This window comes from Phoenix dactylifera, chromosome 14 (genome assembly GCF_051530095.1).
Source record: "Phoenix dactylifera cultivar Ajwa chromosome 14, Ajwa_hap1_PhDact_Kaust_v1.1, whole genome shotgun sequence".
NCBI classification, from domain to species: domain Eukaryota; kingdom Viridiplantae; phylum Streptophyta; class Magnoliopsida; order Arecales; family Arecaceae; genus Phoenix; species Phoenix dactylifera.
Window position 1 is genome coordinate 1,661,296 of NC_143203.1, and position 13,809 is coordinate 1,675,104.

The following is a 13,809-nucleotide window of genomic DNA, read 5'->3' on the forward strand; positions in this document are numbered from 1 at the left end:
CTTGGGAGTAGTTTTGGTTGATTTTTGGTGAAAATCAAATGAGTTAATTATGAGCTCGATCAAAATAATTGGATTATAATCTTAGAGGGATTATAGTGGAAATTTCCAAAAAGGGTATCTTGAGGAGTAGACATAGATGCAGAGTTGGCACAAACCACTATAAATTTGATGAATTTGTGGTGAATGACTTGTGTGCTTTAAATTCCTGCATATTTACTTCTGTTTATTATTTGTTGCAACTCACACGCACTCATCAAGTTTTATTCCACTACATTTTATTTAAAGTTTCTGAAAAGCCTAATTCACCTCCTTCTTGGGCTGCATAGCCCTGCAACAATAATGAATCAAAAAGAAGAGTCTACATACTTGGTATGCCAAGCCTCTGTTTCTATATATGGAGTCCTTATCCAACCGGTATTAGGCTCTTGAGCTCTAAGTTAGGTGAAAAACAATCTCTTGGTCATTCTTATCTAGTTCAGCTTGAAAGATTTGTCCAACTAAAACAAGTTCTCCTTCTCTCTCGGTAGCATATGTCTCCTTGTGATTGGCAGGTCAGATTTGGGCCACTTCAAGTCCCATCATTCTTTCCATTTAAGAATGTAATCATCGGCCTTTAATTGAAGGAATGGTGATTCTAAAGGGAATGGTGATTGTATTTTAGGCCCGGGTCAAGTTTAGAGCTTAGTTTGTGTGGATTTTTGGGTCTAGATTCAAGTTGGCTTTAGGGTTTAATTTTGGGTTGCATCCAAGCATAGAAGATTTTTTCCTCCCTGTCCTCAAGTGACAATTTTAGTTCGGAATATCACTTTCTGATGGTCGGAACTTAGAGATGTAATGGACTTTAGCTACCAAAATCATCCTGAAACCCTTTGCCAATTTCCGTCTGTCCTTCGAAGCTTTGGATGGGAGGAACTCTTGCCCATTCTTCTGCTGGGAGATTTCCTTGTTACGCCAAGCTTGGAAGCGGCCCAAAGACTCTTAAGATCTTTCGGGGAAATATTTGACTCCGCTCCTAATGTATATTTTAGCAATGCAACCGTCACATATACATTTCAAACAGGAAAATACTCGGTATGCCTAAAAGCCTCACCAATTCAACCTATGGTTTTTACTGAATTATAGGGGCAAAATTGGTATTTCGGCTTATATTAATCACCGAACGCCGTATATAGAGCTAAAAAGCCGGGTTTAAACATTCCAGCTGTCCAAATATCATACGAGAAGGTCCGAGCGGTTTCTGGATTCAAATTATACGGCGACGGAGGGAAATCGAATTTCTCTCTCCCTTGCTCTCTCTATCCGATCTAAAGCGAGTGAGCAAAAGTAGAAAAAAGAGGGCAACCCTTCGTCCCAGGGATCGATCCATAGAGCGATTTCTGAAAGGGGATTGAGGCACCAAAATGGGAGATGAGTGCCGCACCCCGCTGCCGAACCCTTCGAGGCCGGTGGCGTCGAAGCACCGGCCGCGTACTCCCACGGCCGCCCTTCTGCAGTCGCCGACGTCCCACGCCTTCCCTCTGGGCTCCAACGACGACGAGCTCGAACGCGCCCAGGCCCGCGCTGCCCGCGCCGCCTCTATCCGCCGCCGGTCCTTCGCCCCCAACCCTTCCGCCGCACCCTCTGCCCGCCACGATCTCTTGGACCGAGACCAGATCATGGATCTCTTCCACAACTGCATCAAGCTCGCAAGCGAGAATGTTCGTCCCTTCCCTCATGTCTCCTTATGTTGCATTGTCTATCTAGGGTTATGATCTCAAATCTTCTTCAATTTTTTTTCTCTTTGCTCTTTTTGTTCTGCAGAAGATAAACCAGAAGAACACGTGGGAGCTGGGTCTCATAGACCATCTCAGTGAGATCATCCGAGTTAGACCCGAAGATGATGACGAGACCAATTTCCAGAAGGTTTCATTTTTTTTTCGTTCTTGTTTTTTGGCTGATTCTTTTGGATTTCTTGGCGCTGGTATTTACATGGCAAGGGTTGGCCTCCTTCACTGACTTAATACTATTTCTGGTGCAGGCAAGCTGCACTCTGGAAGCTGGGGTGAAGATATATTCTATGAGAGTGGATTCGGTGCATTCTGAGGCATACAAGGTCCTTGGAGGGATCAATCGGGCTGGCAGAGAAGAAGAAGAGAAAGGTTTTTTCTTATTTTTTTGAAGTTATAATTTCCCCCTCTAAGTGGTTTTTGTACTTTATATTTACCATGAATGAAATATAGAACACTGCCAATGCTGGTCTCAGACTTAGTAGAAAAAGGCAAAGGGTTGGATTTGGAACAATGGCTAATAGCTAAAAAGCAAGGCAAACTTTGAAGTGGCCTTTAAACTGATATTCGTAAGTGCTAGAACTTTTCTTGTTGCAGCATGCCACGACCCAATTAGTTTGTGATAAGTTGGCAGGGGGGTTGGCTAGGATACCACTCATATATCATGTGCCATAATATGACCATGTTGTGATGAAAACTGAGCAATTGCTGATCAAGTTATCACTCATAAGCAATGCACCATGACATATCCTCGTTGTGGTAAGAAATAAGGAAGGGTTAGTTGGATCCAGGGTGCCTCCTAGGGGTGAAGTTTTTACGAAGACAAGGCTCCACATCATCAACAAAGAATGCAAAGAAGCCAATCTAAAGAAAAACAAAGATTTGTTTTGCTACTTGAAATGTTATAACTTTAACTAGGAAGAGTACATTGGTAGTGGATAGAATTATGCAATGGGGAATCAACATTGCATATTTACAAGAACAAAAGCTCAAAAATTTATGGGCACCTACAATTGTTACAAGCTTCTATAGGTACAAATGGAAAATTCTAGAAATACAGTAGGACCTAGAGGGGATGTTTGGTTGTAGAATAGCTTTGGAAGGGATATCCCTTATAGCTTATACTGTTGAAAAGATGCGCCTATTCTGCAAAAGAGGCATATTTTGGCATTTGGTTGAAGGAACAAGTACAAGAAATAAGTTGAGGAAATAATGTGCATTTAATGCACATTAAACATTGCGATGATTTGAATTTTATTGAAAAGACCAAATATCTCTCTCATTTTTTTGATTGTTTATAACGTAGATGAAGACTAAATGATAATTGAAGGGAGCAGGGACAAGCCTGTTCCATAGCATAGGTCTAGTTCACTATTTTGGTGGAATAAACATATATAAGTACTTAAGATCTCCCTAGCGCACAATTGATGGGGGTCTAAATACATGCTAGGCGCAGCCTCTCAAGATCATAGTTCCTGAAAATTAGTTCTATGATAAATGAGTAAATCCTCTTTTACACAAATTAGGTTCCATCATCATCTCTGCTAATAAATCATGTTTGACTCTTAGCATCCACTTCAAGTGTCTAACACCGGTAATATCTGAAAAGATTCCTTTTATACTGACTAAGATTCAACAACAGTTTCTCACAACCAGTTGCTTATTAATATTTGGAAAAAATTTACTTGCTGTTCAGTAAAGCTCAGCTTGTTCCTTTTGTGACTGACCTCTATACATGTTTTTTCCTTTGCATCAAATATGGAGATATACTGCTGTCACTTGACCTTTCAGATTTCTTTATATTTGTCTTTTTCTCCTCGACATGTGCATTTTCTCATATTTTGTACAGTTAAAATATGTCTTGGTCTGGATCCATTTAGATTTCTGCTCAAAAACATCTTAGGATTTCTACAACCAGAGCCATTCAAGTCCTCGATTCTAGATGTTTTCAAGATTTGTAACTTCTCTTGCATTCTCAAGTGATTGAGTTGGCTTTATTCTGGAGGGAAGTATGCTGGTGAAATTGTCTACTCAACCTGAAAATTCAACAACTCAGAAGAATCATGATCCAAGTAAATTATTTAGCAACAAGGCTTGATCAACTAATTTTCCTTATCATTTCTTTTCAGGTTATCCCACATAAAGGAATGCTGCCAACTGCATAGACTTTTCTTTCATTCTTTTTTTTTTCTTTCCCAGTTTGCTAATATGATCATAATAAGTTCTAGGTTAGTTTTCTCTTTGACAGGGGCATTGTTTCAAGTCCACATCTCACTATTTTATGTTTCTCTCTGGGCTCCTACTATGGTGTTCATGTTTGATTTCAATGTTGTTATTTTCTGTAGCCAAGCAGTTTTTTGTTGTAAATTTTGATCAATATTCTAGTAGTGTGGTTTGTCACAACAGAAACTGATGATCATAATGGGATTGCTCAAGAGGATGGGCTTTCTAAGAAAGACTTAGAAACGAAGGTATATACGGTTTCTTAGGAATTGACATTTTTCATTTGTTATTTTCAGCTCATACCACTTTATTAATTGCAGATGTCACCTTTATCAACACTGGAGTCATCTTTTGAGGCTCTTAATGTGAAAAAAATTGAAGGTAAAATCATATGGCTTACTTGTAATATAAGAATTTTAATGCCTCTGCTGAAACCAATTTGCTACTGTTTACATTCTAGTGGCATTCACTGTGGATCCTCTGTATCATCAAACTTCTGCACAGTTTGATGAAGGTGGTGCCAAGGGTCTACTATTGAACAACCTTGGAGTATATTGTGGCTGTCGTATACTCTTTGATTCATTTGAAGCACCTGAGAGGAGCGTCTTGCTTGAAACACAAAACAACAAACTTGAAATGATTGACCTTTCATTTTCCAAAGGTATGGATGCAATGCCACAAAATTGCTTCTGTTGCATAAGCTCTGATTGTAAATGTAAGCTTCTTTTCTTGTCTGCATTACATGTTCTTTCCTCACAGATCATGTTGAGAAGATGATGGATTACATGCCCTTGAAAAATGACATCTCACCAACTCTGAAGGATATTGTGAATCAGTTTGATGAAGATAATCAAAGGCCATCAGACACAAAGTCTTTAGAACAAATGCTTGAGGTTCAAGGCCATGTACTGGAGGATAACAATTTAGAGCTGGATGATAATTTGTTTGATGATTGTGGAACTTTGAGTTTTGATTACGATGACCACACGAGTGTCATCCATGACAGCTCCATTAGCCCAAATCCAAATTCCACTAGCCATCAAGAGGTATATGATTATGTTTTGCAGACTATATATGTTAAAACAAATGTCATGTGATTAACAAAATCTTAGTTATTGATGCAGGAAAATGGTGAATATATGTTGGATGATCCAGATATAGGTGAAAAATTTGAGAAAATCAATTGTTTCTTGTCTCTAGGCTTGGGATTTACTTCAAAATCAAATGCATGGGCAGGTCCTGATCATTGGAAGTATCGAAAAGTTAAAGGTAAGAATAAACTTTTAATTTTTGCTGATTTGGTTTCTTATATGCAGTTCTGTTATGTTAGGGATGTTGTTGCAGGTTTAGAACAAGTTCCAGTTTTGGCTAGCGAACCAGAGCTAGTAACCAAGAAGAAAAAGACCAGAAAAGAAGTTCCCGATGTTGACTTCACGAAATTACTGGACAATGAGATGCCAGATGTCTTTGCACCCCCGAAGAATCCAAAATCTCTACTATTACCCACGAACAAAGGGCCCTGCAATATCACACTTCCAGAAGACTGTCACTATAGACCTGATACTCTTGTCAAATTGTTTGTTCTTCCTAATGTTATGGTACAACAAATGTTTCAAAGAAACTTGATTTTTATGGAGTCTCTATTCCTTCTATTGTGTATAACATAGCACCGAAATTTCTTGCAGTGTCTTGGGAAGAAAGGAAGAAATTCTTTTGGTAAGTAGTTGTCTCTTTAACATCATCTAGGGTCTACAACTTGCAAAATTTTCCTGGTTATTTATTTCCTTATTGTTATGCAAGATCCTATAATTTTTATCTGCATTTTGTTACATGGTCATATATTTACTTTATTAGCATCTTCTATTTGTATTTTTTACATTTTGCCAGAATTGTCTTCGCAGAGCTAGAGTACACATAAGTATAGTCACTAGCATTAAGGTGTATAGTGGTGGAAATGTTTAGTTAATAATTAAGAAAATTTTGTGCTTTGAGATTTTCTTCATCATACTAGTGAATTTGTACATCCATGGTGCAATTTTTTCTTCTTTCCCATGATTTTCTAAAAATAAAAAATGGTTTCTTTAAAAAATATCAGCAATACGTCCTGGAGTAATATATAAAAATTTGATTAAAATTTACAATTGAAGATTAATTAATTTAGTGTTTTATCTTGTTTTTGTAGTTCCTAGAGTAAGCACTAGATTTTCCATTCTTCTAGAAGTTTTCCTACGTAAAGCTTGTTGATTGAACAAGATATTTTGACCTTAAGGTTGTGGATTCAAACTATGCAATTAATCACAAGTTATAATGGATGACGAGGATGCATTATATATATATATTTATATTGTTTAGAATGAAGTAACTCTATAGTAACCTTTTCGAATATCATGGTACACTTTTTGCAGTTTCTATCATTAGATGCTGATAATAATTTTTCATGCATATTTCCTTTGTCTTATCTGTAAACTCAGTTGAAGGAATTCTGAACTGTTGATATATGTGGGCACTTGGACATGAAATGTCAAGGCATGACATGGTTGTTACTTGGAAAATGGAGTGTACAACAATCATTTTAAAGCTTCTGCAGTTGAAATGATCAATTGAATTGTCTAGTCTAGAAAATGCTCTTACATGTGTAGTGTTTAAGTTTTCAAAATTTACTAGTATGCACTAGTTTAATGGTGTCTAGCTTTTTTGGTGGGGTCACACTTTTTTAATCTATTAAAGTATTAGGTTGTAATATATATTAGGCTCATGTATCCAACACTTCGGCAAGTTTACAATATAGCTATCAAATCAACTAAGCTTCATCTGCTATTTATGGTTGATGGTTGAGAATTTAACAGCTATGTCAATTGTGTGGTTTAGAGAGATGTGCATTGGAAAATATAGTATTTTTCTTTGTCATTTTGCAACGGAAAATTTGAAGGACCTTTTGTGTCTTTGGACTTGCATCTTCTTAGAAAAACTTGGCTCAGGCTCTCGTGGTTGACCAGAATGGTTGGCTGAAATGGTATCATATCTAGCTAAAAAATATCAACTATTCGTGCTGGACAATCTGAAAAAGTAATGCCCAGATTGACCATAGGATGATTGAATTTCAAAATTCTTGGATTTTCATTCTCAAACAAAGACACAAACTAGTTATAACAATCAAATAAAACTACGAAGTAGTTCATTCCAGCCCTAGACCAAATTCAAGTGATTCTTCTTGAATCAAAAAGGTCGCTGTTGTAAAACGAAAACTGCCTCTACTCTTCAAATTACAAATTGCTCCTAAAATTTGATCTCAACCCTTAAAGATGCAATATGATGCATGAAGAAGACTTTTTTTTTTGTCAGTCTGAATTATTTGTGATGATTTCACTTAAAAATCAAACTCACATTGATTCCTAGAGACTATTTATAGATGACTCAAATGTTTTTAAAGACAACAAAAATTCAATTATATTTCATAGAATTTAAAAACTAAGTGCGAAATTACACATCCATTCAGTCTAACTCAAAAAATAAGGTTTCCACTCTAGCTGAAAATGAAAAAAATAAGACAAAAGAAGAATAGTCCGTGTGGGTCCTCATCACCTAGGATGTGTTTAGTTTTCAAGAAAATGGATTACAAAAGATTAATTATTTTTTAACAAAGGAAAAGTAGAGAATTTTCTCTTGTTTGGTTGATTTGAGAGAAAGTTGTATAAAAATATAGCTAGGATAAAAATCATAATACTTACCAAGTTATTGCAGAGTTTGTGAATAACTTGTGATGGGGTGATTAGTGACAAAATAGTTCTATGACTTATTTGTTTGCATGCAACTCTAACACCAATGTATTGTAGAATTTGTTGACGCATGAATAAGTCGCGATTCCTAATTTGCTTGTCATTGCTTAAGGGATGAAAATAGTGCCAAAAGTTACTCGTGACTTCCTAATGAATATTTCATCTCCATGTGAAGTTAGAAAGCTCTAATTTTGTCATGATGCTCTTTAAATTCCTTCATTATCACATTCCAGTTATTCATCAATGTGTTTCTTCCATCTCGTTTTTGTTATAACTATATGTAAATTTCTTGTGTTAGCATTGCCACCTCCAGTTCATTTGGTCTAGACTGTTAATGTAGCTCTATTTTCCCTTGTCTCATTGGTAGTGGTTCTTCAAAGCACAAAATTTGATAATTCTTCATTTCTAAGCCCGTTCCTTCTTGAATTTGTAACAACATTTTCTTCTCCCGTAATACCTTGAATCTATAATGAATAGCACCCATATCTTATTAATCCCACTATTTAGGGGCACACGTTATTCTAGATAGTAGCAAATAAATGCTATATTCCATTGCTGTTGCTAGCTCATTGTTCCAAGCCTCTTGTATTGTTCTTTGTATATGTTTCTGCTCCATCCAAAGCCTTTCAAAATAAATAGTTTTGGCCCAAAAAGAACTTAAGACTAGTACTTTGTGATCACATGTTCCTTCATCTTCATGTTTTAAATGTTATGGGAATGGCTGAAGATTTGTATCCTTGCAGTGTTTCCACTTTGATTTTTATTTGATGGATCTTCCACAATCATTAAAAGTTCATTCTTGAAAGGATCTTTTAAGAACTAAGTATGCGAAACATACTTGGATTTTTCACAACCTAAATTGGCCATGTATACAAAAAATAATCAGAGAAAATGCCATTTTTTTTTGTAATGGCCTATGACCTAACCAAAAAAGGCTAGCTAGAAGGTATTCTTGGGTTCCTTGGCCTTATAATGACCTAGGACCTCACCTGAAAAGGCTAGCTAGAAGGTGTTATTTGAGTTCCTTGGCTCTGTATAATTATCTAAGTTCTCTGCAACACATAATTGATGTGGGATTAAACACACGGCCGTACGGATCCTTACATACTCCCCTCGATTAAGCCCTAGTGTCTCCGCAGGCTAAGAGTCCAAATCCATTCATATCCAATTACAAGTATCACAATCTAATCACAAACACCATGATCAAACCGTGGTTAACCCAAATGGGCCCATGCTACAGTGTCCCCTAGCCCATATGGGCCATGGGCTAGATCCGCTTTGATACCACTTGTAATGACCCAGGATCCTTCCAAAAAAGCTAGCTAGAAGGTACTATTTGGATTCTTTGGTCTTGTATAGCTATCCAAGATCTCTTTAGCACATAATCGATGCTAGACTAAACACATGTCTGCATGGATCCTTATATGCAAAGTATCCAAAATCTTCCTACTGTATAACCTAGATGGAATGAAACACACGCCCACATGGAGCCTCACATGCTCTCCCATTTAAGCCTTAGCATTCTTGCCAGGCTAAGGGGCCAAATCTTTTCAAATCCAATCATAAGTACTATAGATCTATTCACAAGTATCATGATCAGCTTGTGGTTAGCCTAAATGGATTCGTGTTGTAGTGTCCCATAGTCTATATAGGCTATGGGCCAGGTTTATTCAATACCATTTGACTAAAGACCTCACCTAAAAAGACTAGGTAGGAGGTATTATTTGGATTCCTTATCCCTATATAAGTACCCAAGAGCCTTCCAGCACATAATTGATGTGGGACTACACACATGCCTCCATGGGTCCTTGCTTTCCCCCCTTTTTATCCAATCTAAAATGCAGTTAATTTTTTAGTGAAATAATTTTTTACCATATATTTTTTATTTAAATTTTCTTTTCATTGCCAAGTATTGGAAAAGAAGATTCTCCTTTACTTATTTTGTATCAATGATTAGACAGATCTTAAGGTGATGATGTCTTATTGTGGCTAATTGCTTGGTGGCACCCCAAGCTGATGGATCCTCTGCTCTTAATGTTGTTGAATAGAGAAAAGCTCTCTAAAGCTGTCAGCCTTAAATTGGAGGTTCACTTCCTCTTTTGGTTTCCTTGTGATAGGAGTCCTCATGGTGGCCAGTTGCTTTATTATTCCTCCTTTGCTTGAAAATGTTAGAACTTAGAACTCTATTTCTTTATCCCCTTTCTATATTGAGAATACTTTATCTTGCTAGCTGGTGCTTCTTGGCTTGTTTTTCATATTTGAAATCCTAGTTGAACCGGTCTCTCTTTTAGTTGCTCCACTAAACTATAAATCTCTGCTTGTGGTTTGTTATGGATGGGGCCCATAAAAGTGGTCAGTTACTTTTTCTACTTTAACAAGGAATCTTTACATAATCAGCCACTCTTATGAAAATTGTGATGTATAACTATCAAGAATAACATTTGCTAGCCTCTCCTCATCCATCCTGGCTATTAATTAGGTGGTTTTGTATTAATGAGACATTCCATTTTGACTGAAAACTAATCAGTTTGCTGAGGTTGTTTTATTCTACTACATCTATTGGCTAAATATGCGAATAATACTTGAAGAAAATGTCACTTGCTTTTTCCCCTTTTCTATCTGTCTAAACTAGAGTTATTTTTTTGTGAAAAATTTTTACCTCATATTGCCACTTAAATTTCTCTTCGTTGCCAAGTATCAGAAAGGAAGATTCTGCTTTACTTTTTTTTTAAAATCCTAACAATTAGACAAAGCTTAAGGTGATGCGTGGCATGCCTCATTGTGGTTAGTTGCTTGGGTGCGCCCCAAGATGATGGACCTTCTGCTATCCTTAATGTTGGTTGAAAAGATAAAGGCCCCCTAAAAGCATCAATCTTAAATTGGAAGTTAGCTTTACTTTTTGGGAATTGAACCTACTGCTCCTTTAGCTAACTCATTGCATTATAAATCCTTGGCTGTGGTTATGTGTGGGATCCATATAAGTAGCTAGTCAGCTTTTCTTCTTTAACATGGAACTCATTACATGGTCAGCCACTTTTATGAAAATTATGAATAAATCTATCAAGAATAACATTTGCTAGCCTCTCCTCGCCCATCTTGGCTATCTATCAGGTGGTTGGATGTTTTGCCTTTTATGAGATCTTGGATTTCCATCACTAATTATCTTTTGTAGGATGAAGAAATTAAGGTATTACTTCATTTATGCTGAAGAAACACTATTGTGCTAATTGTATTAAGATACTCTTTTGGTTAAGGTGGATTTGTGTATAACTTGTGATGTAGTCTCAGGGCTCCATCTTGTACATAGTTTATGTTTTTTGTTGTTTCTATATTTTCCATCCAAAGCCATGTTTAGGCTTGGATTTTCAGTCGAGTCATATACTAGAACTGCTAAGCAAAAAAGGTCTACCTAGGTGTGGTAGGAAGCCTAACCCAATCCCAAACCACCACACTTAATTGCTTGAGCCTTGGCCTTTCTTCAATGCCCCCGGCCATCACTCATCTCTAGGAACGGAGGATGGATGATAGTCTTGGAGATAGAATTGTGCATGTTGAATATATGGAAGAAGGGGGGGAAGGAAGTTTGAAAAAAAAGGAAGAAGAAGAAAACCTAGAAAGGTGATTACCATCGTGGGCGAAGCCCTGAGAAATTCTTTTTCTTCCACTTTTATCTTGCTTCTTGACCTATTTTTTCTTGAAGCCACCTTCTCGACCCCGTTATCATTCGTCTCGATGCCTTGATGGAGCACGGCCTGAAGATTCTCATTGGATCGGAGGGACCAAACTCGCAGAGGTAATTATCCTATTAGTTCTATCACAATCTTCTATCCAGCCCTCATTACTTCATCCATCAATCATTATCTCTACCCATCATCATTACCATCGTTGCCATTTATCACATCCTTAGAACCAAAGTTTACTGGTAGTATTTTTTTATTGTTCTGTCGTAGTTATTTTCAGTTTGCTGCACTAGTTATATTTTATTGATTAGGCTTCATTAATAAGATATTTATCTTGTTCTGTTTTGTGTTCACATACCTCTATGATGATCTTTTAGGATGATGAGCATTTGTTGAAGTGTCTAATCAATCGCACCATAATTAACTATTATGAAATCAATCTACCCCTGTAGTAGTTATAAATTGTACCACTTAGGGGCAGATATGAGTTATCTATAGCCTAGAAGTGTTGACATTGTTCTTCTAGACTAGAAGGGACTCAACAGTTAAAAGTAATTAATGATGTTCTCTAGGAGGAGATTTCAGTCATCTTGAACACTATCCATCACAAGAAATAGAAAAGACATCTTCAAGTGTGGATCTTGACTAAGTAGATGAATGGTTTTGAAGTTCCTAAATGGAAATTTTAATTACTTGTTTGATAAGTTTGTTTTATTAATTGAAAGATGAACATAGGACAACTAAACTACTATTTGCTAGCATATATCAATTGGAATCTAATCATCCAGTTGATCGATTGACTAGTAGTACTAGAGCGGCTTTGTCATCCTTTAATAATTCCAGAACATTGTTAAATATTCTCTTTTTGTTTCGCATAAAATGGCCTTACTAAATGCTTCAAGTAGATGCCATGACCAAGTTTCAACGATAATTACCTAGAGTTTTTTTACTTTTGGATCTCAACAGAGATGTATATGTCCAACTAAAATTGGTGGGGATCATGTTTTGTTAATTTGATTTTTTGTTGAGTTATTGTGATTGTAAAAGTAAGTTATAAATTACTATCATGTAAATGTACTTGTTCGTGGCTTTAATTTGGTTTTTTGATTAGTTGAATTCCTTGATGATTTATAAAGTTGCATGATTTCATGTTCAATAATATTTTCACTTTCAAAACAAAAGTATGCCATATATTAGAATTGTTTTTTTGTTCATTGTATGAAACAAGTGAACATATTCTTTTCACAATTTGCCTTTACCATCCAAGATATCTAAAGCTATTGAATACTCATTATTTTGCTTTTGTATTTAATAGATGAAATAAAGCAAGGTACTGATGCATATGTTTTGGCATCATGGGATAATGAAAGTATGAACAATGACCAATTTGATGATGGAAATGTCTATAATGATAATGAAGATACAGGTAGTCTTGTTCGCCAGCCACGCCAGGTTTGTTTCTTCACTTATCATTGTGTCATATTCCTTGATTTTACTTCAGTTTGTTTTTTTAGGGGTAGTCATAGATACCGCCTTCATTTATATTTGTTTGGAAGGATGTCATCCGTCATATACAAATGACATAATGTAATATTTGTAGTATCTTGCAGATCGTAAGGTTGCTCCATTGTGAATGGGTGTCACTGGTTCGAAACACAGAAGTAGCTTCATGGTGGGGGTAAGGCTATATGCAGTTGACCCACCCTAGACTCCACAGTGGTGGAAGTCTTGTGTACTATGTTGCCCTTGGTTAGTAGTATCGTGTAGATGATAGGAAATGGACCAATATGATACTTGATTTTCTTTTTGTATTTCATTTAAGCTTGTGAGGACTTTGTGCGAGCATGTGTTTAGTCTCATATTAGTTATGTACCAGAGAGATCTTGGGTACTTATATTGGGCCAAGGAACTTAAATAATAATTTCTAGTTAGCCTTTTTGGGTAAGGTCTTGGGTTGTTATAAATGGTTCCAAAGAAGACCCAAAATATAGCCTACATCAACTAGGAGAAATTGCAGCACAAGCCCTTTTGGTGTTGACCACAGGCAGATTTTTGGCGTTTGTGATTGAATTTGGACCTTAGGTTGGCGAGGATGCCAAGACTTAAATGGGGAAAATATTTGAGAGCCCATACAAGCATGTGCTTAGTCCCACTCAGTTGTGCGTTAGAGAGATCTTGGATATGTATACAAGGTTAAGGAATCTAAATAATATTTTTTGGCTAGACTTTTTAAGTAAAATCCTTGGTTATTACATGAGCAAGTTTTTAGTCCCATATTTGTGCATTGGGAAGATCTTGGATATTTATATAAGGCCAAAGAATCCAAACAATACCTTCTAGCAAGTCTTTTTGGGTGAGATTCTA

At 36.5% G+C, this 13,809-nt stretch overlaps 1 protein-coding gene across 3 annotated transcripts in view; it reads left to right on the top strand.

Moving 5' to 3' along the window:
• Window positions 1–1,197: 1,197 nt before the first annotated feature.
• Window positions 1,198–13,809, top strand: part of LOC103710834 (condensin complex subunit 2) — a 43,007-nt gene continuing 30,395 nt past the window's right edge. The window contains exons 1-11 of one of the 3 annotated variants that reach the window (XM_008796735.5): window positions 1,198–1,697; window positions 1,801–1,902; window positions 2,018–2,138; window positions 4,173–4,237; window positions 4,310–4,370; window positions 4,450–4,650; window positions 4,749–5,035; window positions 5,114–5,258; window positions 5,334–5,587; window positions 5,675–5,705; window positions 12,761–12,897. In XM_008796735.5, coding sequence (XP_008794957.3) covers window positions 1,401–1,697; window positions 1,801–1,902; window positions 2,018–2,138; window positions 4,173–4,237; window positions 4,310–4,370; window positions 4,450–4,650; window positions 4,749–5,035; window positions 5,114–5,258; window positions 5,334–5,587; window positions 5,675–5,705; window positions 12,761–12,897 — 1,701 coding nt within the window. In that variant the 5' untranslated portion in view covers window positions 1,198–1,400. Of the gene's footprint in view, window positions 1,698–1,800; window positions 1,903–2,017; window positions 2,139–4,151; window positions 4,238–4,309; window positions 4,371–4,449; window positions 4,651–4,748; window positions 5,036–5,113; window positions 5,259–5,333; window positions 5,588–5,674; window positions 5,706–12,760; window positions 12,898–13,809 lie in introns of all 3 variants that reach the window. The other 2 variants (XM_088710291.2, XM_039118973.3) reach the window with 2 other exon arrangements.